At 44.4% G+C, this 24,750-nt stretch overlaps 1 protein-coding gene across 2 annotated transcripts in view; it reads right to left on the bottom strand.

Moving 5' to 3' along the window:
- The window catches only part of Bmper (BMP-binding endothelial regulator), a 248,005-nt gene that overhangs the window by 200,043 nt on the left and 23,212 nt on the right, over positions 1–24,750 (bottom strand). For both annotated transcript variants that reach the window (NM_001135799.1, XM_087560859.1), the window contains 1 exon segment: positions 15,478–15,577. In NM_001135799.1, coding sequence (NP_001129271.1) covers positions 15,478–15,577 — 100 coding nt within the window.

Raw genomic sequence — 24,750 nt, 5'->3', positions numbered from 1 at the left:
GGAGCAGAGAAACAGCAATGCTGACTACAACCTTGAACACCTTCTCCTAAGTAATTAATAAGCCACCCAGGAAGGACAAACGTATGGCTACTTACGTGAGGTACCTAAAATAGGTAAGTTGACGGAAACCAGAAGTATAATAAAGGTGAGCAGGGGGTTGAGGGAGGAAGGAGCCATCGCTACTCAGCGGGTACAGCGTTTGCAACTTGAGGTGAGGGAAATGCTCTTGAAGCAGATGGAACTGAGGACTGGGCAGCAGTTTGAGTGCTTGCTCCTGCACTCTTCCACTGAGATGAGTAAATCGCTTTGTGTGACATGTGATTTGTCATGATAGAAACAATGTGGACTCACTCATCAAATGTGTGGAAATGGAGTTCAGCCACTTGACTGCTTCATGAGCTGCGATCAGCAAGACTTAGGAAGACATCATTGGTCCAAGGCGGAATAACCGGAAGTGGCAGAGGAGTAACCGGAAGTGGCAGAGGAGTAACCGGAAGTGGCAGAGGAAGGAACGGATTCCATCTTCATTTCTCAGCCCAAACCCCTTTTCATCTCATTCTCCAAATAGCTGGGTCTTTATAATTGTTTTTGTACAGACCACAGCCACAGAAGAGCCTTGTCTTAATTCCTAGAACTAGGAAATATTAGCCTGTCTGTTGCATTTAACAGCTCAGGGTGGCCTCGCGTGTAGAGGTTGGAAGTTGAGTCCTTGTTCTCCATTCACAACCTCATCAGAGCAGCCCTGCCGTGGCTCCCCAAACTCAGCAGAGGAAAAACTCATAGAGCAGTTCTAAGAATGCCCAGATGTTCCAGGGCATTCAGAGAGCTGCCTCACATGTTCGGCACTAGTCAGCCAATGCCCACGCGTGTCTTCAGCTAAATATCTCCAGCCCTTTAACTACCACATGACATAAAGATACACTTAGGTTGTATGGAATTCAATGAGAAGTCAATAAAGATTCAATGACACAGAACTGGCCAACTCTGTTTGATCATTTTCATTCCGAGTTTGGCATTATTATCTATCATTTTAACTTGGCTTTTAGGTGGATCCGGTAAGGAGCTAATGTGAGTTGGTGGGTCAGGTAAGACTCACATGAGGTGGTGTAATGAGACACGCATTGAGCTGAAAAGCCTGCAATCTATTTCCACTTTCACTGTCTCTCTGACAACTCCCTTCTTCCTACCTCCAGTCACTTGGTCGCCACTATCTGGCAGGCACATGAGGTAGAGCTGAGAAAACTAGGAGAAGTGGGAAGAGTTGCTGCCAGTTTAGTGGGAGCTCCAGAAATATGATAAAGAAGAGATACCCAGCTCTCACCATGTAGTCAAGGATGCCGGGAAGCAGTGCCTGGGGTGAGAGCTGCAAGAACACATCAAACTAGTCAGGTGGTCTGCGTGGAAAGAAATCTGAGCAGGGTAGACAGTGTGTGTAAAATGCTGTGGTGTTAGTCAGGTACAGAACACAGAGCAGCACTAATGAACAGCTCCTGTCAGAAGCAAAAAAGACGTTTTGAGGAGTGAGCAAACCAAAACAGCCTTGTGGTCAGGCACACTCCCTGTGGTCAATCACACTCGACTAAGCAGAAGGGAGGAGGAAGGGACCACAAATAAGCGGACTTCCCTCTACCTCTCTATACCATTCTGCCTAGGTCCTTCTGCATGCCTGGATCTACAGTTGCTCTGGGTGACTGGCAGAATGCTCAAATGGGTGTCGAGGTTTCTGCCCTTGGATATATATTGACCTTGTGAAATCCCTTCCTTGAGTGAGGGCACACATTGGAATAAGAGGGCTATCACTCTAGTTATTAGGATTTGTTACCAAACAGGAGAAAAAGAAGGGGAAGGAGATTACACAACTGTAATTAAGTTCTCCAATCACATTAGTTTTCGTGTGTGTGTGTGTGTGTGTGTGTGTGTGTGTGTGTGTGTGTTGTCGTTGTTGCTGTTGTTGTTTTGTTATCTTTTAAAAATACACAGTAAAGCCTACTCACATTTCTGAAGCTGTATAAATAAAGTGAATTGTACTCACAGATTAAAATAAATACTGATGTCCAGGAAGCAGACTATGAATTTCCTGCAGCTCCAGAGCATAGTGGGGGATAATAGCTTTAAAAGTTAAGCACTTCAGTGATTGAGAGGCAATGCAGCGTTCCAAGAGGTTTAAAATAACGGTAGAGTATAAACTCTAAACAGTGTAGGAAGCTAGTGGGGGATTCTGTATGTCTAGACCTCTCTTCTCTCTCTCTCTCTCTCTCTCTCTCTCTCTCTCTCTCTCTCACACACACACACACACACACACACACACACACACACACAGATATACACACACATACCACCACCACCACCACCACCACCACCACGAGGTTAGCTGCCAAAAATCTGGTAACAGAGAACATCTCCAGAAAAAGATACAGAATAGCAGGGTTACACATGGAAGAGAAACTTGCTTTATTGTAAACAAGTTTATAAACTCTTAATTGTATGAATGGATCCCTACTAGAAACATTTGAGCAGACTCTGTTAGTATGCGTCTATATTCTCACTCCCAGAAGTGGGAAATCTGCCTGAATCCACAAGTTCAAGACCTGTTGGAAGAACATAGCACAATGCCACTTTAGGGAAACAGCAACAACTCTGAAACCAGACACACTCACACAAAACTCTTCTAAATTGTTTCCCTGGAACATCACAGTAGTAATAAACAGTTACGGCTACCATTTTTTTAATCGTTAAGGGTAGCCAAAACATGCTAGCTAGTAACAGAAAGCCACTGGCTCCTAAGCCACAAACTGTTTTCAGTCACCTCCTCAAAGCTGCTCTGCCCATAAACTTCTTTTGAAATTGTTGGTCCACTTTGACCATTAGAGCCTATGAAGAGAGAAGCCATCAGAGAGACAAAGAGCTGTGAATTCTCATGAAGCTTATCTTTCAGGAAACAAGATCCAAGGAGAAAGAACAGCACAACAGTTAGCATCTGAGATCCCTTAGTAAGTACTGTCAGATCCCTAACCATTAATGTAGAATAATCCTGACCTGCACTTCAGGACAGCAGCATCTATAAAAGTCCAAGGTTGAGGTTGATTGAGCTTGGTTGAGGTTGGTCTTTTCTTCCAAAATCATTCTGTTGGGATTCAGACCCAGGACAAGTGGCTGAGGTGCCTATTTAAACATACAAAAGCAGACCTGGCCTCCAGGTTCTCCCAGCATCCCTCAGTCCCTACCTGTTACAGGGCATGGCTGGCATAACCCCACACTCTACCCTGAACTTTCCAGCCCGGGGGCGGGGCTTCCTCTGCCCCAGTGACTCTTTACTATATAATCCAAACATTTTGGCGCTCTCTCTCTCTCTCTCTCTCTCTCTCTCTCTCTCTCTCTCTCTAGCTCTCACTCTCTCTCCCTCTTGTTCTCTGCATCTCTCTTCTCTCTCCACATCTCTCTTCTCCCTGTGTGTACTTTCTTTCTTTCTCTTCCCCTTCCCCACCATTTCCCCCTGCATGGCAACTTCACTGACCGCCTCCTGTGTGGGGTGGTGAACTCATCTGAAAGCTGCCACCAATACCCTTGCTTTTATCCTTTAATTTGGCTTAAATTGGCTCATTTCATCATTAGAGAATACTTAACACCTTTTCTCAAATGCATCCACAATAGTTTGAGTAACTGAGAGTCAAATCTTCCACCCATAAATAGGCCCTTCCTTGGTTGTATAAAACCTGGAACAAGCACGTCTATGTGGATCACACACTGACTACCTGGCAAATTAGTCAGGTCAAGGTAGAAGGAAAATAGAAGGTGGATGAAGGACTGTTCTTTGTTTAGGGAACAGTCAGCACGTGGTGGCTATGATTGCCAAGAGAAGTTTGGCTGGAAGGAAATAACTTTACGCGTATCCTGTACTATTTGAAAGGTACCCCATAATTAACAGAGTTCATGTATTACTATTACTCATGATCTTCTCTGACTCTTTTAACCAGTTTATACAAATGAGCCCAGTTCCCTTATGATTCCCAGGTATGCAGCATTCACATTTATCAAGACCTAGGGAGAGCTGGCTTGAGATGCAACTCTCTATTTCACTCCTTCTGTCTTCGTTAGGGTTACTATGTAGGATGAAACACCATAACCAAAAGCAAGTTGGGGAGAAAAGGGTTTATTCAGCTTACACTTCCACATTGCTGTTCATCAGCAAAGGGAATCAGGACAGGAACTCAAACAGGGCAGGATCCTGGAGACAGCAGCTGATACGGCTGGAGGGGCGCTGCTTACCGACTTGCCAGCCATGGCTTGCTCATCTGACCATCAACCTAGGGACAACACCACTCTTGGTAGACTAGGCTCTTCCCCATCAATCATTAGGAAAAATACCCTACAGGGTTGCCCATAGCCCAATTCTCAACTGAGGTTCTAATCTCCCAAATGACTTCACTTTGTGTCAAGTTAACCTAAAGATATCCAGCTTGAATTCCTTTTGTTTTCATGAGACACCATGAAGTGTGTTTCAATAAAATATGAAAGTTAAAAACTGGAATCCATGGCCTATAATGTACTGAAAACAAGGCAAAGCACAAAGGAACCAAAGTCCAGATTGTGGAAAATAAACACAACTTAATAAAGGATACACTATTTTTTTTCGTCTTTCATCAAAGCAATGTGGACAATTAATATTTCATGTGTTCTATGAAGAAAGAGGATAGAGCTTGACCTGTAAAGTTTGAAACACAACGTATTCATTTATGATTCCCTAACATATATTCAGATAACAGATGCATTATTGTTCATAAAAGAACTCCAAATTAAAGGGTGATTTCAGTCCAAGTAAACATGGAGAAGCTGCCAAAACCATCTGCCTGGCTTCCAGTGATCTCATCTGTTTTCATCAAACAACATTGAGCTTTCTCAAATTAGGTTAATCTTTCGCCTAGTTATTAGGCCATTTGGATACAAATGTATAACCATTATTAATAAGAAGAAAAACAATCTTGAGAGCATGCTAAATCTTTTGCTTGAAAAGAATTAGTTATAAATTACTGGCCTTTACTTTAGGGATTATTCTGGGAGGGTTGGGGATTTAGCTCAGTGGTAGAGCGCTTGCCTAGCAAGCACAAGGCCCTGGGTTCGGTCCTCAGCTCCAGAAAAAAAAAAAAGAAAGAAAGAAAAAAAAGAAAGAAAAAGGGATTATTCTGGGTTCATAAAAGTTAAGAACAATCAATTAACAGCACCATCCATAACTAGCTGGATCATGGCTCAGTACAGCATTGGGTCAATGAATGGATGGAAGATCCAGTCAGTAAGTAGTGCTGTGAGTGCGTGAAGTTACAAACACATGGTGACAGCCTTTCTGAGGACACTTTCGGAAGACTGGACGGTCACATTTTTGCCCTTCAGCAATCTATCCACCCACTTCCTCTTCCATACCAACATAAGGTTCAGAGGAAAACATCTCCAGGATAAGACTGACTACAGTATTGTCCATCCTTTCACTTCACCAGGCAAACAAAAACTTAGTTCAAATTAGTGCTGACACAGTAGACCTGGAGGGAAGCCGGGGAACTGGTATCTTAACATAGTCCCTGGATGACTTGGAATGAGAACAATTGCAAAGAACTACTTCACGCCTTTGTGTAGACCTTAACCTTCTCAGGAGTGAGCCTTCCACAGACTAGTTAGTCCCTGTGATTGTGACCAATTTCCTTGTTCATGATGAGGCATTGCCTGTTCTACAATAGCTCCTCAGGCTTGTTTCCTGATCCCTTGTCTAGCAGCTACCACCTTTCCTTTCCTGCTCACTCTAGCCTACCATCCTGAGTAGCCCTCTCTGTTGGCAGGCATTGGAAACGTTGACACTCTGCTGATTATTTCACTTGTCTGGGCCCTCAGATTCCTTAGACAAAAAGCAAAAACAAACAAACAAACAAATAAGGAAGAGAAATCACCTCACTGTCGTGGGGATTACTGGATGAACAATAACGTCCTACTCTGGTGTCCAGTGAGAGAGTAAAACAAAAAAGCCTTGGCACTCCTTGGAAAATAACGAATGGGGGAAAGGTCTTAAATTCATCAGATAACCACACCTCATAACCCAAGGGATCTAACAGGGAGACATCCACAACGTTCATGGGCCTTGGGAAGACAGCTCTCGGAAGATGCATGGATGTTTTTTAAAGAATGAAATGATCAACATTTCCAAAATGATGTTTTCCTGTGAGAATGATGTCATCATGGAGATCAGACTGCCTGATCAGCCTCTGGCCTATAGCAAAGGAGAGCAATCATTCTTAAAGACCCATAGAGAAGAGGTAGGGCCGTAGGTCCAACACACAAACATCAGAGTGCGTTACTGTTTATAAAGGGATAGAACTTAGCTTTGCATGATTATAAATGAACTATCTTAACTATAGAAATGGTGCCAACACATAAAGAGCTCATAAAATAAACATAAGCATAAATCTGGGACCATCCATGACACTTTGTGGTGGTTTCCGTGAGAAGGTACCGATAGGCTCGTCTGTCTGAATGTTTATCCCCAGTTGTGTAAGACGAATTACACGGTATAGCCAGTCACAGGAATAACGTCAGTCAGGATAGCCCTTCTTTACTTCCATAACCTATATTCTAATTTCAGCTAATTCTAGAACTGTGCTTCCGTATCCATAAAAACAGGGTATCTCCAGCTATCGTTCCTCATCACTTAGGGACAAACGGCTTACAAAATCTGAAGGAAATGCTTGGGAATTTTCCCAAGCCATGTAGTACCACCCACTGTAGTAGAGCACATACACACCTCCCCAGGCCTGGACTCCTAGGTCACTGTCTTCAAAGAACCACAACACATGCACACGGCAAGCCTTACAGGTTGATTCCTTGGCTGCTCGGTGGAAGCTAAAAATCATAAACATTTATCAGAAGAGAGATGTTAAGTAAATTATCATACATCAATTCCACGGAATCCACCCGACAACCGAAAAAGGCCTGAGCTGGCCTGGGAAAACTCCTAACTCACATGTTATTGAGGTTTTGAAAGCACACTAAACTGGAGCATGTACGTACTCCATCCCATTTCTGTACCAGTAAAGTGCACAAGCACAATTGCATCATAAAAACCTGCAAACGCTCTGGGATGGTCATAAGAAATTGATAACACTTGTGTCTGAGCTGGGTGGGTTTTTGTCAGATCAGAAACACTTGCTTTCCCTTCCTGTTTAAATGCTCATTGTGTTAATGTACTAATGTGTCGGTTACCTAAAATTAAAAGTTAGTAGAACGATGTTAGGAAAGTGGCTGAAGAAACAGCCAAGAAAGAAAAATGAAAAAAACGAAAACAAAAACAAAAACAAAAAAAAAACAAAAGTGTCCCAAGAAACAATGGGAGGTAGTTAGTCAGTTTGGGGATTCAAACCCCGCCCTCCCCCACGTTTACTTATTCACACAATTGAGTAACGCAGAGACCTTTGACACACGTTCCCCAGCATGCCAACATCTGAGTTAGATTTTCTTGGCCATTATGGGCTGTTTGGCTTTGGTTCTCATGTCATCATTCTAAAGCTTTCAAAGCGGAAAGGGAGCAAAGGGTCAGGGAAAAACTATGGCCTCCCGGCTACCCAGCATAAGTTCCCCACACCAGGGGTGGTTGGCTGGGATGGATATTCACACTTATCTCTGGAAGATGAGGCTGACACATCCTCAGCAGAAGGTGTCCCTCTATTCATGCCCTCCTTCTGGGGGTCAGGCCTGCATGGGCACAAGCAGGGGTAGGAGGATGGTCTCAGTGGAAGCTTAAAAACAAAGCCACCTAGACCCATAGTTACCAAGACAACATCTATGAGTTAGATGGTTGGATCGCCTAGTTCTGTCCCTGTCTCTGTCATTAAGCAGCTCTGTGATGCTAAGCACACTGAGAAAACCCCTCAGAGTCACCGTTTTTTCATAACACAGAATGTGACTCGGACAATGCCTCTCACGTTCAAGAGGATGAGTTGGTATCTGGCTGCAAGTAACTGCTTCCTCGGGACTTTGCACTCTCTATTTGGATAAAGAAAACAGTCTTTGTAATCCACCATCACTACTAGCAAGGTATTTTAACCGATTTTCCCCAGTGGTCCATGGGCTCTTGAGGAACACTCACTATGCACGTGATTCCCTAAGGAGGAAGAATGGCAACAACAGATTTCCTCACCAGACTGCTTTAGGGCTGCTTCATCCCATTAGCAACACCAGGTTTCAGCTTTCTGTATGTTTAGCTAACAGAGCAGTCCCACCCAGGATGGCTAAGAGCCAGCTCCTCTAGGAGGCCCGAGACGCTCGTCCCCCACCCATCACTCAGGTACACATCTCTGTGAAAGGCCTGAGGAAGCAAGCGGTGTCGCAGAATGCAGAGTGTGCCTTCAAGGTAGAGCACACTCAACCAGTTCACCATTACAGTGTGTTAACTCACAGGAAAATCGAGAAGTCTGATTCTCTAGTATATACAGTATCTGCCTTTGGTATATTATATACATATTATATACAGTATTCCCAATCAGAGTAAATGTTTTGACTCTGATACAATGTTTCTTAAACATCACTTGATTCTGAACTAAAGCATTAGCACAAAGTGCTGTATGAATCACCACTGTGTTGCTCCAACTGCGTTGGGAAAGGCAGCAGCCTCAGTGTTAGCATGGAGATGCCCTTGGGAGGACTTAGCAGGAGCCCAGCTGCCACAGCTGGCTTGGGACTTAGAGGACACATTAATGACCCATTATTGTTTTTCTCTGAGTTAACACATGGTACCAGAAGGTTACCAGAGTTTACCAGGTTCCTCGGAGGCCAAAGCCCGAGTACCTCAAGGATAATACCGAGCTGTGGGACATGCTCAGAGCCCTTCTCACATGGTCTTCGGAGCCAGCATTTCTCCATAGTACAGTGGTCTTTGCTTCAGCTCCCTGCCTCTGTTCTTACCCAGGGTAATACCTGGTATATAACCACAGGCTCTAAAATAACCAAATAAATGTTCATACTTTCCCACAAGAGTCGTATGCACCTACTAAAGGAAGTATATATGAAAAATGGAGGCATTATATACTAATGTCAAGTGGTGCAATAGGAGTGTTAAGACGGAGGACACGGAGAAGAGAGAGGGGCAGGAAAGGGGCAGTAACCAAAACCAAGGATGTAGGAAACTAGAAAGGAACTTGTACTCTGCATGCTTCAGAATATATGCACATCCATCATGGAGGACAGAGGGAAGAAGTCCGGACAGGTAACTGTTTCTCATAATAAACACAGCGTAACTGGTCACTTCTGCAAACTGAAGTGAGGAGTAAGTTCTTTCTTCCCACAGCTTAAGAGTTTTCCTGTAAGCCCAAGGTTCTAAGTAGAAAAACCACAAGTGAGGCAAGACACTTGCAGTCTCTAGTACAAGAACAAAGATAACTGAGTCCCTTAAACACATAGCACCGTAATCTGGTACAGAGGAAAGATTAAGGCTGCATCTAACACCTACCTCGGAGGGAGGAAAAGGAGGATACACAGGTGCTCCGGAAGGTTCTTATTTATGTAGTCATGTATTGTATCTGTTGAACCATCCCTCAGTCACTGGGCTGAGGCTGTCTTGATTGTGGTGGATAAGCTTTCCAATGTGATCTTGAGTTCAGTTTGCAAATATCTGCTTAGTTTTTACAGCCAGGCTGATCAGAGAGATTTGTCTATAATTTTTCTTTCTTTCCCTTTATTTTGTTGTGTCTTGTTTTTAAAGTATTAGTGAAATTCTAGTGTCATGAGTGAAATTTGGAAATATTTGTTTAGTTAGTTAGTTAGTTAGTTGCCTTTTCTACTCTATGGGACAGTTTTTCTTACTCTTTAAAGGTCTGATAGAGCCTGGGGTTTTGTGGTTAAAAACACTTTCTGTTCTTGAAGAGGACCCGGGTTCAATCCCTAGCACCGGCACGTGGCTCACAACCTTCTGTAACTCCAGTTCCGTGGATTCTAGTGACATTGTCTGGCCGCCACAGGCACTGCACAGACAGTGCACACGCATACCTGAAATCAAAACATTCAAACACATACAGGAAGAAATAGATCTCCTAAAAAAGGTTTAAGAAGAAACTCATCCTTTTCGTACGTTCTGTGGTTTAGTGGAATATGGGTTTGAAACAGCAATGTGTGCTTCCCTGGGCCTCACCACTGTCTGTTGAGCTGCCTCTTCCACATCTAGTTTTATTAGTCTGGGTTTTTCTCTTTCCCTCGGTTTGTTTAGCTTAAAGTTTGTCAATGGTGTTAATGCTTTCAAAGAACTAGCCCTTCGCTTTGTTGATTCTTTGGGTTTTTTTTTTATTCATTTCATTTATTTTTGTTTCGATCTTAGTTATTTCTCCCCATCTGTTCTTGAGTGGTATTCGTTCTTGTATTTCTAAGGCCTTAAGCTGCATCATTAAGTTGTTTATTGGGGTTTTCTATGATTTTCTGATGTAGGCACCTTAGCCACAAACTTTCCTGGTAGACAAGGGAATGGTGTTGTTTATACATACAGCAACCTGTGTGCACAAAGGGAATTCTTGGCTTTTGTTTCATCTGAAGTATGTGACCTTTTCTCCTTGTCTATCTACTCTGTCTTCACTCTGTCCTCCAATTATCCAAATCTTCCAAGGGAAACAGATAGCTAGCTAAGGCACACACAATTCTAGAACATTGTATTAGAGTTGAACTGACTCTAATAGACCCACGAACAAAGAAGCAAATTCAGCATCTTGAGTTCTGATAGTGGCCCCTAGACACTAGATAAATAAATAAAACAAGAGAAGGTGATAGAGGGCTTGCAAGTAGGAAAGGAAGAAGTTAAGATATCTTTATTTACACCTGATTTGTTTATATGCATAAAAGACCCTAACCCCTCCACCAGAACACTCCTACAGCTGATTAACATTTCCAGTAAGACGGCAGAATATAAAATTAACAAACAAAAGTCACTATTGTTCGTGTATATCAACAACAGACATACTGAGAAAGAAATCAGGAAAACAGCCCCACTCACAATAGCTCAAAAAAGGAAAAGTCTTGAAATAAATCTAACCAAGGAAATGAAAGACTTGAATAATGGAAACAGCAAAAACTTTAGAGTGAAAACTGCAGAAGAAAGCAGAGGACAGAAATACTTCCTGTGCTTATGGACTGATAAGATTATTAATATCATGAACATGGCTAATGTACAAAAGGTAACCTACAGATGCAAGGTAATTCCCATCAAAATGATAATGTAATTTTTCACAGAAATTGAAGAAATCTTCAATTCCATATGGAAACACACACACAGAGAGAGAGAGAGAGAGAGAGAGAGAGAGAGAGAGAGAGCGTGAAAGCATAGTCAAAATCACCCTCAACAATGATAGAAACACTGGATAAAACACCACGTTTGATTTTAAGTTGCACTGCAGAACTGCAGCAGTAAAACATCGTGACGATGGGGAAAATACAGATTCACGGATGGAGTCGGATCCAAAGCCATGAACATAGCCAAAGCTGTCGAATTTCTGACAAAGATGTCAAAAATACTCACAGGAGAAAAAACAGGCTTTTAAAACAAAAAACAGTGGACAAACTGAATAGCTACAGAGAGAAGGATGAAACAAGATACTTATCTCTCACCCTGTACAAAATTCACTCCAAATGGATGGAGGACCTAAATGTTAAGACCTGATACTCAAATCTGATAGAGAAAAAGTAGAAAGTACACTTTAATGTCTAGGCACAGGTAAGGACTTTCTGAATAGGATCGTAGTAACACATAAATTAAGAACAACAACTAGCCAATAGGACTATTTAACACTAAAAAGCCTCTGCACCCCACAGAAATACCATCCACGGAGAGAAGGGGAGCTCTGCAGAGTGCTATAGATACGATTATTATCTTATCTATCTTATCTTACCTAGGATTAGAGCCTAGAATGTACAAGGAATGCAGAACAGTAAACATCAGCAAAGCAATCCAATTTAAAAATACGTTATGAAACCTCAAAGAGAATTCAAAAAAAAAGATACAAATGGTTAAGAGATGTTTTTAAAGAATAATCAACACCCTTAACCATCACAGAATGCCAGTTAAAACTACTTTGAGATTTCATCCCATCCCTGTCAGAATACAGATCATTAAAAAAGGACAAAGGTGGAATAAACAATGTGATTGAAGGGACAATTATCCACGGTTGGTGGCAGGAAAACTGGCTCAGTGAGAATGTTCCTCGGTTGTGAAGAGCAGTAGAACTTCCAGGTGACTGGATGGATCAGGGACTCATTAGGAGTGAAATAACCCAGGCTCAGACAATACCACAGACAAACACCAGCTCTCCTATGTAGATCTTTAAAGATGTGTGCTTATATTGGAGTTCCTGTAGATGTCAGGAAACCAGAAGGGGATATGGGTGGAGAGAGATTTTAAGGCAAGAAAGGTGGCAGAACACAGGGAGAATACGTAGGCCGGGCAGGAGGGATACGTGGAGTGGTGACCAGAAGGCTGGAGTAGAGGAGAAGATATCAGAAGGGATAATTAACATTTAGACCTCTTAAAAAGTCATATGAAAAGTCTATTTTAGAAGTTTCTCTGTGTGTGTGTGTGTGTGTGTGTGTGTGTGTGTGTGTGTGTGTGTTTAGAGAGTAGTTCAATATTACATTAACTTAGCACTGTTGCTAGAATATATGCTAGTTCAGTCACTATGGAAATCTGTATGAAAGTTCTTCAAAAAACTAGAAATAGAACTATCATATAATCCACCTCTACCACTCCTGGTTATATACCCAAAGGAGTCTACGTACTACTACAGAGATTTTATTTATTTATATATATTATTAAATATATATGATATATATTAAATTCATATATATGAATTTAAATGGAGTTGCCCAATATGGGGTTATAATACTTAAGACACAATAGATTATCAAACAAAAACCTCAGTGCCTGATATGGGCTAGGCCCATTGAAACTGTTGGTCAGTTGGGACCCCCTATAGGGTTCCTATAGACCCCCAAAACAATGCAGCCTCTTAGCATTGCTTTAGTTAATCTCTACAAGTTGGTACTGGAGACACCACATGTATGAGAGACACACGGAAGAGTCATGGCGGCACTGATCTGGAAAAGCCATCCCCGTTGGCTAGCTCTGATAGTCTTGGAAGGAGCAGTGCATTCTAATGAGAAGAATAAAAGTATTCAATGATCTTACTCAACTATAAGTCCCAAAGGCTACAATAATGATCAGCATGGCAAGGTGTGCACTTTGGTGCAACAGTGGCATAAAGGTGGCAGGGACTGACCACTTTACAATTAGATTTAAGATCTGTTCCATACCACTGAACTCAGGCATGACAGCATTAATGGAGCCAAGAACCCAAGAACCCTACAGCCTAAGTTATAGGCCCTGGGGCAGAAACAACTACTATTATTCTACAAAATGGAGATGTCATCAATCTACAAATACTTATCTTTATACCCAAACTTTAGTATAGCCCTCTGCTCTTATGGAAGCAGAATCTTTTCCCCAATGGTGATTAATCCAGAGGTTACAACCGGTCAAAGTGCAGAGAAGAAGAGACAGTGGCAAGTTCAACCATAAATGGGATGTCAGTATCACACCACACCCTGCCAAGACTCAAGGATCACCGCAGAGAAGGGAATAGAAAGATTTTAAGAGCCACAGGTTGTGGAGAACTACTGCAGAGCTTTATGGACACGACAGGGCCGTTGCACTCTTGAGTTGACAGTGAATAAGACTACACAAACGAAAGCTGCCCTAGATCAAGCCAGGCCAAAATCCCACCATGGATAAGGGAAGGACCCACAAAGTTCCGCTACTAGCTAGGGATCTATTCACAACTGATGCATAAAGTGGTGGGCAAGGTATGTCGCACAGCCTTTGGCGGCTTGCCATTTATACAGTGGCTGGCCCTACATGTACTGGCAACACTGAGTGAACTTGGAGAGTTTAAAAAAAAAATAAGAGAATACAAGAAGTTGTAGAGGAAAGTGTTTAGTGTTACAGATATGGGAAAAGTTGGAGAGAGAGGAATATAGGGCCAGATTTGATCAAAACATACTATGTCTATGAAATCGTCAAAAAAAAAAACGTTCTTAAAAGGGAAAAAATATTAAATGCAACTAAATCTCCAAGGTACCAGACATGCTAATATGCTAATTGCCCTAATCTGCTTGTTACACATCCTACAGGCATCACAACGTATCTTCTACTATACAAAGATATTGTGTATCAGCTAAATGAAATTAATGGTTTAAAAACAGTAAGAGAAATTTGGTCTCTCCTGCGAAGGACCAGGAGTCAAAAATTAAGGTGCTGGCCTGCAGCTCTACACCTGAAGCCTCCAGGGAGAAAGAGAGAGAGAAAGAGCCCTACCCCTTCCAGGTTCAGATGACCCAGATGTTTCCTACAACATCATTCATTACCCCAGCCAGCCTCTGCTTCATTGGGTCGTGACCCTATTCTCTGAGCCTGTCTCTTCTTTTCATAAAGACACTGGTCACGTTGGATTTGGGGGCCACCCTAATTCAGTATGACGTCTTTCAATAGAAGAATATCTGTAAGTATTCCAAATAACTATTTCCAAATAACGAACACTATCCGAGGTTCCGAGTATATACGAACTTTTGGGAAAACTTTACTCCCACACGTACTGCTGTGCTCTGACTTAACAGCATAATTCTGAAGCACACATCCTGAAGCCCTGGCTTAAATTTCAGGTGTCCTCACACCATGCTGCCCTATGGTTCTGTACAATGGGGTACTTCACTCCTGCCTTCTAGGGGCAAGTTCCTTCGTCAAAATAACAGAAACAGAACTCGAGGCACTGAGTGATCCGCAACCTAGTGCCACAGAAATTTCCTGGGGCAAGTGTCAAGCAAGATCCAAGGACCTCGGGTGCTGCAGCCCCTGGCCAGGGTGGTAGGAAAGACCTGGGCTAGAGCCAAGAGCAGGCGCCACCAGACAGCATTCCAGACAGGCGTGAGGGCACCAGGGCTGCAGGGCAGGAGACGGGGGCTGCTTCAAAGACGAGTGGGGGAACCAAGATTTAATTTGGGAAGAAAAAAAATTTAATAGGATCCCAAATGATAAAAATTTGGGTTTAAAGACTCCTCTGGCAGAGGAGGGCTAGACAAGCGTGGAGCCTGGAAAAACCAAGTGTTGAAAACGTCTTGACAAAATACGCCCATGTGCATGCATGTGTACAGATGTACACAGGCGTCGTGCTCCCATCTTCTCTGTCACAGCGTTTTAACAGCTCGCCTCAGAAAATATACCGGTTGTGAGGATCCCTTCAGCCCTTCCCGTCGCCCTTCCTGGCAGCTCCCAGCGTGCCAGTCCTCTGTACGTGTGCTGTAGTTTCCCTCCTGACACCGACCTGCGTGCCAGCCAAGAGCTGGCTGGAAAGAAAGGCTGAAAGAAATGAAGATGCAGGAAGCAACAGCCACCAGGGAAGGTGGCCGGGATCAACTCACCTTTGCATCGCTCACAGCAGGCGCCCCTCTGCTTAATGGCCAGCGCACAGTCCCGGGACAGCACAGGGCACTTCTCCCTCTTACAAGTCACCTCTTTGTTCTAGACAAAAAGAGAAAAGGGACATTCGGGATCAACTTCACTCGGAATCCAAAGCCACAGCTGTAGTCTCCTCGTCCTATCTCGCATTCAGCTTGGCAAGGAAACTCTGAGATAGCTGATGGGATTTTTTTTCTTTCCCTGGAACAGAACCGTCCCCCGGGAATATGGGGGATGAGGAACGTAGCATGCTTTCAGAGATTCGGGGAGTGGGGAAACTCCATCCTTAGATGCCAGCCTTGCCCAGATAACCCCATGATGAGGAAGAAACTTTCTCCAGCTCCATCCTAAGGTTTCCTTTCAGTACGCACTCCAGAAATGATAATATTTGTGCAAATCCTATTTTGCCCATTGGCTACCTGGGCCAAGATTGCATCGTGAGAACAAAAATATTTTCTCACGGCTGTCCAGCAAGCCTTAATAGTAGAGTGCATTAAAAATGCACCGATCTAAAGTTCCAACTCAAATAACGGCGAGGTTGAGCATTGAACCGGTTCGGTAAGAGAAAAAATAATATTGCACGTGCCAAGCATAGACACAGTCGTCAGTGTTTTATGGCTGTGGGACAGCTGCCTTACATTAGCACTTATGCTAATGAAAGTGTGGTAAGCATTTGCATCTTTGGTTTATCCCGAAAGGTTAGCCGTTAAAATGTCTTAGATGAGATCTGAACAGGATGGCGTGCCTGGCTCCATAGAGAGCTCCAATCACACAACCTTGGACCAATGGAACAAAGACTCAGGATAGGCCTGGTACTGTGGCTTCCATTGAGATTTAAATCCCGTGAGATCAATTTTACAGATAAGGAGAACAAACCACAAGTCAGTGAGGGTAGCTGGCCTTCCTTCCAGGTCTGAAGCGGCTTCCGCGGCCCCAGGGAGAATCCCTCTGAATCCGCAAACGTGCACCACCCATGCCCTAGGTCTGAGCTGAGGCTGTGGCTACTCATGGCCCTCACTTCCAGGCGTTTGACAAGTTGGGGAACCACAGTGCCATCTCTGCTCAGCTTGGAACAAGCCTACAGCTCTCCTCAGAGAATAGGACCTTATGAAGAGTCTTGTGTTCTCAGTGTCCTTGAAGTTCAAGGGTGGAAGGAAGGTCTCGCCATCTCTGGTCTAGGACCTCAGGCGGCTGTGATTGTGTGTGAAATGGCGAAAAGGTAGGAGGGGCGCATGCGTGTGTGCATTTGAGTCTGAGAGCCCCGCCCATGCTCACCTACCAAGTCCAGACCCCAGGTAGTTGTAAGAGAAAATGAACCCCTTTGTGCTGCTCCCAAATTTCTCTTATGCCCTAGAGTTTACAAGACACCCCCAGTATCTAATTCTGAAATCAACCTGGATTATCATCTTCCTTCAAATGATTGGAATTTCCAAGGAGTCACAGAGCCCTACTACCTTCAAATCACCATCTCAGTCCTCCTCCGGTGGGTGAGAGGGGGCAGAGAGGACTGGTTCTGCCCTTCAACAGCTCTACTTCTACAGAAGCCTTGCTATTTCCCTGCCCCGTTGTTGCTTTGCCAGGTCACCTGACGCCTGCCATGGCCTATGTTAATGTCCCCAAGGATGTCCCAAGTCTGATGGATGTACAGAGAAAGAGCAGTTACCACAGACACCTGGACTCATCCTGCAGGGCTGCTGCTGCTGCTGCTGCTGCTGCTACTGTTGTTGTTGTTGTTGTTGTTGTTTTGATTGACAGTGAGGGGTTAGAGGGTGTGGTTGACATGGCCAATGCATTGTCCATTCTCTCCCTCCATCCTTGTTTCCGTCCCTCTCTCCCACTCTCCTTCCTCTCCCCATTCCCCCCACACCCCGACTTTCCCATTATCTGTTCTATGGTTACTTTACCCACAGAGCTAACCTCACCTATCCATTCAGATCCTGTGGTACAGTAGTCTCCCTTCTTATCTGTGCATTAGAACAGCCCTACCACTGCTGAGAGGTTCTAATGAAAGCTGGCTCTGCCTCCCGCCCACTGCAGCACTGATCTGAATAATCTATGAAGGAGAAGTTGGCAAAGCACAGCTGTAAGTGTCCCGGTCCCCAGTGAAGATTAGACAGATGACAGAGCTTTCTAGGGCCTATGGGGACAGCAGACAGGTGTCCTAGCTCTAAGCCGTCCACTTCTGCAGCTTCCTTCTCTTCTTCCCAAACATAACTGTATCACAGTTCACATCTTTTGTTTTTAGAACTTTTCAAATTCCAAACATTGTTAGAAAGAATCACAATATAAATTAAAGTGATACATTTTTAAAATTTTAAGGACTATTGACCTAAAACAAGAGTGCCTAACAGGCTCCCATGCACCTGTATGCATGTGAGCACTGCTTGAAATTACTAGCTGCGACTTCACTTGCAACGTGTGGATTCTGCATCTCCTATTTTAGCACAGATTCCCCCACCCCAGGAAGACTGTGACCGATGGGAACATCGCAAGCAGAGAGTCTGCCTCGGGCATATATAAAAATGCAGCATGCCCGATCACAGCATAGAGAAGGGTCCTCCTAAGACAGCGTCCTCTCTAAAAGGAGGAGTCCTGGGGCAGAGTTCGAACTTTCAGGACAGCCAGAGTGGTGGAAAGAAGCGATGTGAGATGGTAAGGAGGAAGGCACACACACGCTTCAGAACTGCTAGCTAAATTAGAAACCCGGGACACACTCAAAACCAGTAGCGGGATCTTGAGATTCACCATAAAGGGCTTGTAATTGTCACCAGGAATGACATTCCAGGCCAATGGTTTGTACAGTCACTTCTGGGGTTGAAAATATATGTGGACAGACAGACAGACAGGCAGGCAGGCAGGCAGGCAGGCAGGCAGGCATACCTAAGCTTTAGGTATATATTAGGGGATAAAATTTCCTTTCTGTTCACCCTTAGGAAGTTTTACATCCCACTGGGGTCATGCTGGAGCTGCCAGATCCCATCTTTCCTTGGAGTGTGTTTGCAGTCTGGTTGGTGTGGATGTGAGGATGGACTTAGAATCCCAGGCCCTCGAGGAAAGAAATAATGAAGCTGCAAGAGCGCCATTGAGACCCTGCTTCCTCATCCCCTTAATTGATCCTAACAGCTACATGGGAAATTCAGACACAGGTAATTAACACCACTTGCCTGGCTTCCTGGGCTTAGACAAGACCCAAAAAACCCATATCCTGGAGCCAGTGGCTCTGGCAAGAAGTGGTATACACAGAGCCCCGTCCGTGTTCAGGAGCCTGTCAACCCCACGGCGTCACAAATCATAGCTGAGGCTATAGGTGTGCGACTCACTCGGTTCAGGTTTCAACTCAGCAGACACTTTCTGATAGTGATTCACACACACTGTGTACTTCCTCCGATGATATTTATAGAGTCTGAGCTAAGTAAGATCAGAAAACTGCCATCTCAGCCTGATCCTACAGATAAAGAAGTAAGATGGGACATGTGCCCAGGATAGGCAAACACAAGTGAGAGAGATCTGGAACACGAACTGATCTCTGCCATGCAAATGCTACACTTCGGTACTTGGATACATTGTGGGCATTCAGGATAGGAGAGTGAAAGAAAACAGTATCCCTGCTTGGGTTCGCCTCATATATTTCCACATGTGAAAGGAGCCTCTGCCTCCAATAGAATCACTCCAAGGGCCAGCCTCAGAATCATGGGACTACTACAGACACCATCTGCCTTGAGGAGATGAGAAATATGGTGGCAATCAGGTATCAACAGGGCCAGGCCTATCACACTTCTGAAAGACAGACTGACACCCTTAGTTTCCCACAAATTCCAGGTGGGTTTGGAAAATTATCCATTCTGAGCACGTAGAAGCAACGGCCAAAAGACCACATTCACACAAGGAAAAGGTCAAAACGTGATAAGCTGAGCAACGTGTGTGAGCGTCAACTCATGACTCTGCTTTCTCGGCCGCCATGTCTCTGCGTTTGTCATCTCTGGGGTCAGCCAGCTGGGGAGGTAGATCTGAGTCAGTGTCTCCTTCCATAAAGATGGACCACAGACACCTCGATATCAATAAATGCATCAAAAAAATCATAGCCTTGCAGTGCACCCTCGACAACTTGTTAACATGCAAAAAAGTAAAGGGGGCGGTGTAGAAAGTAAAAAAAGAAAAAAATTACATGTCTGGCAAGAAAACTACATAAGGACACCAGCCAAACCACAGCTCCAGCAGAAGCCAAGTACAGACAGAAGGACAGGAGCCAGCTTGCTGAGTCTGACACCTGCCACCAGATGGCAGCACAGAGCTCCCTGGCCTTAGGAATTGCAGCCTTGAGCCTGACTCCTGCCTACAGAACTGTCCTGTCTGGAAAGGAGTGGGATCATGAGTACAGACGGCAGCAAAGCACCAACGTGACATGTTTCTAGTTGCTTCCACACGCTGGAAAAGAGAGATTCCATGGAGACGTTCTTGAATATTTCCACATATGTCTTGAAGATAATTTTTTTTTTCCAAAACACTTCTTTTCAAGAACCAATCCCATTCTAGAATGTAGAAACGATTACCTGATGGGTGTTTTATCTATGTTTAAAAAAAATAACAATAAACTGAAGATAGGAACTCAGCAGCCAATACAGTGACAATGGTGGGGGTAAACATTCTTATTAAACCAGGAAACAGTATCACAAGTGTCCTACAGTATGGCTGATGTGCCACTTCTGTCAGCTGTACTAGAGACCTAGCAGGCTGTACGAGTCTCCTCTCCTGGAAGAACCTTCAGTTTCCTTCAGCTTTAGCCCCTGTGAAAGCAAGATCTGAACCAAAGGCACGCGGCTGGCCCTTCACAACAATGCTAATCCAGGCAGATCCTTTGGCAGAAGACTAGGAAGGCTGTGGAGTTGTGGTCCCCACCACCACCACCACCACCACCAAAGGATATCAATAGAGCACATGGGCCAAGGAGGACTGTTGGGGAGGATCAACAGGCAGAAGTGACTCTCTCCTAAGATAGGAGTCCTTCCTTCAGCTCACCTCTCCTTCCTACTCATACCCTAAGGTCCCTCTGCCATTTCATCATAATAATCTAACTTCAGGAAGGGACCTATTAAAAAAACCTTCAAAAATCCCCCATCCAAATGCAAACGTCCAAGGGAGTAGATGCGTACCCATCCCCAACGGCCCCCATCCCTCTATTAGCAGCTGCTAGAGGGAAGTTCTTGCCCATAATCGTGGCAACTTGTAGAGATGAAGCTGTTCACACAGGGCTCACGCCACTCTGTTCTGTGGAACAGGGATCAGTGCAAGCTTCAAGCATCCTATCTGCAGGAAGGAAGGGTACTAGAAAGAATTCCCCTGCAGATTAGAACCGTGGGAATGGGTGAGGATCATGGGACACTCTGACCCTGCAGCAGATTCCTAACGGCCTCATCTAAAGCACAGGCAGTGGTGTTTCACAAACGCAGTCTCAAAACTGCTCAGACAGGAATTCGTCCTTCAGAATATGGGTGTTTTGTGTCGGGTTTTCGGAGGAAGGGAGACCAGGAAAAACCGATCCAACATCAACGAGTGTATTCTCATTAGAATTTCTAGTCTCCCCATGCATGAAGTTAAATGGCTCGACTTCTCCTTGAAGTGCCCAATTCTAACCCAACTCAAGCCTCCAAAGAGCCAAAGGGGATGTTATGGTACTTTTAAACCTAAGTCCCAGTTTCTCGGAGGCAATATTATACTACCTCTCATAAACGGAAGAATAATACTTGGTGTTGACATAGCACGTTTCTTCTGAAGAACTCAGCAGACATTATTTCATTAATCCTCACAGGTTTCTTAAGTTTTGCAGAGGAAGAAACAGTCCATAGTGAACTAAAGTGTCCCAGGCCCCTCAAAGAACTGGTAAGCAGTTTGCTTGGGAACTCAGTACGATTCTCAGGCCTGGATTAAGGTCCAGGCAAGAAGGGCAGTTGTTAAGACACAGCATTAAAATTTACAGGTATGTCGTATTAGGATTAGGTTAGCCCCAACAGAACCTTGAGATTTTAGAAATAGATTAACATGTAGTTGAGCTACTCTGGGAATTTTCCAGAAAAACTAACCACCCGGGTTAGCCTATGCTTGTGCAAGACAACCATGAAAGAGTTTGACCAGGGCTTAGAAAGAGAGGAGACCTCACTCCACATGTCAAACCTCTGAGGTTCTCAAAAGCAGAGATACAGGCAAAAGTTGAAGAAAGAAAGGTTTAAGTGGCACGTGCCCAAAGACACAAAGAGGTAGGCAGTTCGAATTATTGGAAATAATAACTCCCCCTGTAGTTTGGGCCTCCGGCTTGTTTTGGGAAGTAGCATTTCCAAGCTTTTCTCCACCCCTAACCTGAACCACTTTTGCAAATCCCTTCAGTAGTCAAGGTCACAAACTCTCCTGGCCTGTTTCCAGTCAAATAGTGAGTGGCACAGAGGTGTGCAGAAGACGCTGCCCTCATCACAGGACCCCATGTCTCTAGAAACCCTAGAGTCCTGAACATCTGTAGTGGTGTTTGAACCTTTCCCTCAGGCAAAGAGCCTTGGGAAGGCATTGGTGCTCCTTCTGTTTTGTCAGGAAGAAAACTCAGGAACAGAGAAGTCTACCAAGCTTGCATAGCTAGCCCGGAAAACCCGGGCAGAGACTCACACTCAGGACTCTCTTTCCTAGATAGCCAGGGCAGAGACTCAAACCTGGGAACTCTCCTGCACAGTAAGCCAAGGCAGAGACCTCACACCAGGGCTCTCTGCTAGGGAAGAGTGACTTAACCATACAGTTCACAGCTTTGGTATAAAGGCTCAAAGAAGCCATCTTTCTCAGCAGCTAAGAATTTAAATATTTGCCTTCATAGATCCATCAAGCATTCCCAACTTTCAGACCATTATAAACCTTGGTGTTTTACAGTTTCATTTTGAACACACACACACACACACACACACACACACACACACACACACACACACACACACATATATATATATGTATATATATATATATATGTTGCATTTTAGGAAAGACAGATTATATCTCTGACTTAAAAGCGAGCCCCAGCTTCTAAGTAACCAGTTGAAATCACTTGCAAGACGGATCAGAGGGGGGACTCAACTCTTTCAAGTCCTTTCCTTTCTTCCTCAGCGTGTGCTTACAGGCATACTTTCCCATGAGCCTTGCAGCATCCCAGAGCCATAATTCTGGAGACTTTGTGTTAAAATGTCTTGTAAGAACATCGTGCAGTCCATTGTACTACATCTGGGAGTGTTGTTCTTTCTTCCCTGTCTAGGCTCAGTGAGTTTACCCTAGAGACCTGGGCCCTGGCAAACTCGGCCTCCTCCGGCCCAGCTCACAGTACAAACTCAGGACAAAGCTGCCCTTGAAACCCGACCATTTAAAAGACTTTATGAAGCCCACTGGGGCCAACGATTATTTTGCAACAAGTCATATCCCATGAAGAAATTCACTTCTCTGCAACACAAAACAGAAGGAGATTAAAGAAAAAGGCAGGGGGGTTAAAGAAAGAAGTACGGAGCCTGCTGTTCTGTCTGGCCAGAATCGTGTCTTTTACTACCCGCATCCTTTACAAAGACGGTGTGCTGATGATATATGGCCCTCATACATCATGGAGTGACAGTGCTCTCCCAATACTGTACCTTGAAAATATGACACGTGCCAGCAGAAGCAACAGGGGATTAATATGGAGGCTCCTTTTACGTTCGAGTTCCCTAACATTTCATTTTTTTTAAAAGCAGGCTCTAGTTTGTTGGAGGAGTTATTGGAGGTCCTAGTCTGGTTTAAGGGTTCAGGTCTGGCATTTAGCTTTTCCTGTTCGAGGGACTCTTAGAACAAAGGAACGTGGGCTGTTACGATGTCCCGGCTGCTCGAGTCCAGCTGTGATTTAAAACAGGGCAGTGTCAAACAGCTCCTCATTCTGTTTAATCATATTTTGAAATAGAACCAAAACATTAGAGATGGCAGAACACAAAAGAAATAACCACCAAATAAAAATAGTAGCCCAAAGAAAGTAACAGCCTGTTTTTTATTATACCGTACATCGTATAAGCAAAGGTCTCCCGGCAGCCCCACATCCGTGGAACCGAAACAGACTGGTTAAAGAGCAGCCAGAGACTGTGGCCATGGGCCCTGTCACAGACACTGCTCTCCCACCACACTCAAAGCAGACGGCAGACTGAAAGGTACGCTGTGCCCTCTCCTACCAGTGGACAGGAACCAGGCATGTGAAGAAAAGGAAAATGCTAGAATCATTTATTTTGGCCGACTGTTCAAATCTCCCCACCCCAGAGTGACTCCAGCAATTGGGATGTGGAAGGAAGTGGGTGATGCACTCCCAAGTTTCCTTGTGTGAGAAGAATTGCAAACTAGAGGTGAGGGGAGTGGGCCCTGCAAAGGAAAGTGGCTTCACGCGCAAGTGGCCCTGCAGCCACTCCTAACACCTTTGATTATTTTACACTGCTGGGCACCCTTCAGCACGTGGTGGATAATGAATTGGCTTCTTCCCCTACCCCAAAAGAAAACAGGAGAGAAACGGGCTGCGAAATCCTAGGCATAGCCCTATGCCTTCCTCGGGATCACTCGCTGTGGTGGGCCAATCGGCTCCAGCTATCAGTGGGATCTAGAATTGAGAGCATCGGCCTGCCTTCCTAATCGCTGGGAGAAAGAACAGTCTGGTGTAGGGGATAAGGGGGGGTGGGGGGGTATGGAGCGAGTGTGGAGTGAGGGTAAGGACTTTGGGGACAGAAAGATTGGAAGATCCAGAGGACCAGGGAGTTTGATGTGAAAGTGTTAGAAGGTACATCCACAAAGCCTCACCAAGATGGCTGCTTAAATGTGAGTTGAACAAGAATAACGATAGACTTGCCCTGGTGGATGGAAGAAAGCCCGTGAAGCCTCTACCCTACGCAGAGAACTAGAAGCAACTAAAGAATGCTGAGGGCCTGAGAAAGTCTTCCCCAGGGAGGAAGTCCTACAATACCGAATGAGCATCCCTGGATACACACAAACAGGTAACACGATACACACGGACCAGGCGGCATTTTGTATTTATGTATTTATGAGTGTGTAATATATGTACATTGCAACAGTTAGTGGAAAAAGGAGGCCATGAATCTGGAAGAGAGCTGAGAGGGTAAATGGAAATGTTTGAAAGAAAGATATAACATGATAACTTCAAAATAATTGAGTAATGATAGAAAAGCCATTCCGTAAGAAAGCTGACCATGTGA

Source organism: Rattus norvegicus, chromosome 8 (genome assembly GCF_021556685.1).
Source record: "Rattus norvegicus strain SHRSP/BbbUtx chromosome 8, alternate assembly SHRSP_T2T, whole genome shotgun sequence".
NCBI classification, from domain to species: domain Eukaryota; kingdom Metazoa; phylum Chordata; class Mammalia; order Rodentia; family Muridae; genus Rattus; species Rattus norvegicus.
Note: the sequence above shows the minus strand (reverse complement) of the source record. Positions and strands in the feature narration are given on the sequence as shown.